This window comes from Lathyrus oleraceus, chromosome 1 (assembly GCF_024323335.1).
Source record: "Lathyrus oleraceus cultivar Zhongwan6 chromosome 1, CAAS_Psat_ZW6_1.0, whole genome shotgun sequence".
NCBI classification, from domain to species: Eukaryota; Viridiplantae; Streptophyta; class Magnoliopsida; order Fabales; family Fabaceae; genus Lathyrus; species Lathyrus oleraceus.
The window spans coordinates 8282805-8286883 of record NC_066579.1 but is presented as its reverse complement, the minus strand read 5'-3'; the positions used below and the strand labels follow the sequence as shown (position 1 = coordinate 8286883).

The 4079-nt window shown below is 32.1% G+C and overlaps 1 protein-coding gene across 1 annotated transcript; it reads right to left on the bottom strand.

Moving 5' to 3' along the window:
• Nucleotides 1-276: 276 nt before the first annotated feature.
• On the bottom strand, nucleotides 277-1358 carry LOC127120643 (probable glutathione S-transferase). Its single transcript, XM_051051187.1, has 2 exons — nucleotides 898-1358; nucleotides 277-737 (listed from the first exon to the last, which is right to left on the bottom strand). Exons 1-2 carry the CDS (start codon nucleotides 1216-1218, stop codon nucleotides 393-395), a joined length of 666 nt encoding a protein of 221 aa, XP_050907144.1. The 5' UTR covers nucleotides 1219-1358; the 3' UTR covers nucleotides 277-392.
• Nucleotides 1359-4079: the final 2721 nt, after the last annotated feature.

Sequence of the window (4079 nt, the reverse complement as noted above, 5' to 3'; positions counted from 1 at the left end):
AGATGCATAATTTAAATTCTTGTTTATAATACCAGCACATAGATGTTTCAGATATATTAGTCTTTCAAAAACATGTCATTAATTTTTTTTAAATCGAAAATTTTCCGAACAACGGGAAAGATTAATTTTTCAAATTGAAAAAGATCACAATGGATGACTCTTCTCATTAAAAAATTTTAAAACTATTGCGTTCTCTATATGATCAGATTTTGAAAATTCTTTTATTTCGTATCTCTAATAAAAGAGGGATTTATATGTTTTACAATACCTTCATGCAGAAAGCATAGAATTTGAACATACACAACTATTTTCCTTTTACAAGAAAGGTGAAGAAAGTTAACAAAACACAATAACTCAATTCATTTGTAACAATGCATCTCCAAAACACCAACCTACTCAATACCTAACAACTTTCTCATGTCAACAATAAACTCATAGATCTTATCCTGGTCAGGAAGAGACTTGGAAACACTCTCAATCTGCATGCATCTCTTAGCCCAAGCAATGAACTTAGGACACTCACTCTCTAAGTTGAGGTTGCCAAAGGTCTCAAAAACTTTTAATCTGCTGTAGAATGGAATGAGTGAAATATCCACAAAACCAAACTTGTCTCCTCCAAAATAAGACTTCTCTTCCAGTTGTTCCTCTAGCAGTTTGAGAGTATCTATGAATTCTTTCTTTGCAACTTCTTGTTCTTCTCCTTTTTTGGTGTAAATGTTCCTTCCAATTGAATATATCTATTTGATATTAACAATGATCAAACTCAATCAAATTTGAAAGTGTAAGAAAAATAAAATGTCCACTGATAAGAGACAGAGCTAGTATAAACAAAAGTAACCAAATTCAGCTATGTTTAATATATAATACAGCAATATTGAAGAACATGAGAAGGGTTACCTTATTGTCAACATACTCAGCCCAGAATCTAGCTTGTGATCTCTGGTAAGGATCAGAAGGCAACAAAGGAGATCTATCATTCCAAACTTCATCAATATACTGAACAGCAATTAGAGATTCAAAAATGGTTTTTCCGTTGTGAATGAGAACCGGGATTTTCTTCTGAACCGGGTTCATTTGTAGCAGCAAAGGGCTTTTTTTCAAAGACATCAAATCTTCTTCTATGTATGTATACTTGATACCCTTTTCAGCAAGGGCTATCCTCACCCTTATTCCAAAAGGACTAGGCCAAAAATCTAGCAGAACAACCTCATCAGTCATGGCTACTTTTTGAGGAATGATGAGGATGATGGGAAGTTGAAGTGACTGTGAATGAACAATGCAGTGATGGGAATATGAAATCTTTTACTTTTTTAAGGGACATGGAAACCAGCTAGACTTTGCAATTTCTAGTTTCTAGGTTGGATCTATATCTATTTATTTATTGAAAATATAATTTAAAAACGACAAACTAAAAATGTTTATTTTTTATACATTTAACATTGTTTGACATTGAGAACTTCTTGCAAGCTAACAGAAGATCCCTTTCTCATTGACCAAAGACATGATAATTCATAATGGTTCCCTAGGTGCAAATGAATCTGAAATTGAGAAGTTCTCTCAATGTATACTTCAAGCTTGTGAGAATAAACTTTTAGAACCCAATCACGGTCATGCAGAAATTGAAATTTTGCTTGAGTTGTTTAGTATTACTTGGATGTCAAGTTTCTTGAGGCAAGAGCAATGTTAGCTTCAACAATAAAAATTGTTGATGAAATCAATGAATATGTGTTAAGTCTTATCCCAGGTATCTCAATGTTCCTCCAAATATTATTAATTCATGCTATTTTTATTATGAAACATCATTATTATGAAACATTATTAATTCCAATCTTATGACATTTAGCTGATGAAAAGATTTATATGAGTTCAAATTCATTTGATAAGTCTGATGTTAATGATCCAAGTACTTATGTTGTCATAACACTAGAGTTTCTTAATACACTTAGGACATTTCTCATTATCGAATTGATAGCAGAAACGCTTATCACGTTTATGAAAAACTTAGATCAATCTGAAGGACTTTATAATGGTATCAGATTAATTGTTACGATATTTAATGATCATATCTTGGAAATAAATATTATGTCCGGAAAACATGAAAGTAATATCATTTACATCTCGCGGATGACAAAGTCACCTTCACAATCACATTGGTCACTTAAACTTTCAAGAAGACAGTTTTCATTGTTGTTTCTTAAGTAATTACCATTAATAAATCACAAGGTCAGTCACTTGATTCTGTTGGTCTTTACTTGCCACATTCTGTCTTCGATCATGACCAATTATATGTTGCTATATCAAGGATCAAGAATAAAGACGGATTGAAAATACTTATTCATTGACAAAGAATCTAAGGAGAAACAAACAACAGCTAGTGTTGTCTATAAAGAGATTTTTCAGAATGTCTACAGATGTAAGTATCCTATCGCGATTAGACACGCTAAAAATGGAATGAAATTTATCAATATAATTGATTTTCTTTTCAATTGAAGAACATAATTTGAGAATGGTTCCCCAACATTTCTTCAATTGTGTTATTTTTGAAGTTAGACATTTCACAAGGATTTTCCAGCTTATGTTCAACAAAACTGTTCATGCCTCATGTTAAACTATGTTAATTTTGAAGAAACTCAATTCACAAGGAATTGCCATTTAGTGAAAACAACCACTGCTCAAAGCTTAGGTTAATTCCTCTGTTTTCTAAAGAACCTCATTTGAGGAGTATTTTAAATCTTATGTTAAACATCCACTGTTTAATATGTGTTCTCCACTGTGTCTTTTTTCTTATGTCTATGTAATGTAACATAACAAGGATTAACTAGGTTTATTTTTTTTATCATTATTGCAATACATATTATAGACATGACTTATACTTTTGAGATATATCATTGCAACTATTAAAATGAACAAATTAGACATGAGTTTTATAATCATAAATCCTTATCATATATAACATTAATATTCATTCATTCAAGACTTAAAAATACATTATATAATTCATAAAACAAACTAGACTTAAAAATACATTATATAATTCATAAAACAAACTAGACATAACAAGCATTCTTAATACACTAATACACTTAAGATAATTGTTGACCAAAGCAAAACACAAATCAAAACGGAACCAACAAATCAACATTTTTACAAAATAACTCAAAAGTCTTCTTCTTCTTTCATAACTTATACCTCCATCGGTTTTTCAATAGGTATGACCCCTTTTAGAATAATTTATGGGATCTTGTCACTTTCCTATTGAGTTAGAACATAGAGTTTATTGGACCATTAAGAACCTCAACTTAGACTACCAGACAACAGGAGAGAAGAGAGAGTTACAGTTGAGTGAGTTAGAAGAGACATGGCTTGATGCATACGAGAATGTGAGGCTGTACAAAGAGAGGACTAAGAGATAACAGGATAAAAGGATTTTAAATCGGGAATTCAAAAAAGAAGACCTAGTCTTGTTGTTTAACTCAAGATTTAAGCCTTTTTCTCGAAAAACTCCAGTCGAGGTGGTCTCCCTTTGTTATAAAGAGGGTAACACCGTACAGAGCAATAGAAGTTTGGAGTGAGCCCACGAGACCTTTTTACTGTAAATGGGCAAGGCTAAAACATTATGTCTCTAGGGATGAAGTAGACCAATGAGCAAGTTTGATCTTGAAGTAAACCTTTCTTGCATTTTTATGTTCAAGTTTCTTTCTTACTTTTAGCTATTTCTATTTTATTTGTTTTAAAAGACCACTTTTTCATAGATTTTCTCAAACTACGACTATGCAATTTTTTTTTCATGATAAACTTTGGTTATGGGGAAAACGTAAAAGTATATAGAGTTTGAGGGATGAAATGCTAGAACTCGGGACATTGGGAAAGTTTGACGACTTAGGTATTATCCGAACACCCTAGGTTAGGGGTGTTCAAAACCAAACCAACCCAATAGAAAACCGCAAACCAAACCAAACCAAACCAAAACCGCAAAAAACCGCATTTGGTTCGGATCCGTTTGGGTCATTCTCTAACAAAACCGCACGGTTTGGTTTGGTTTGCGGTTTGTATTTTTCAAACCGAACTAAACCAAACCA

Coding starts and splice junctions, on each gene's coding strand:
- LOC127120643 (XM_051051187.1), bottom strand. CDS start 1,218: ATGACTGATGAGGTTGTTCTGCTAGATTTTTGGCCTAGTCCTTTTGGA. Junction 738..897: donor CTGAGTATGTTGACAATAAG/GTAACCCTTCTC, acceptor AATATCAAATAG/ATATATTCAATTGGAAGGAA.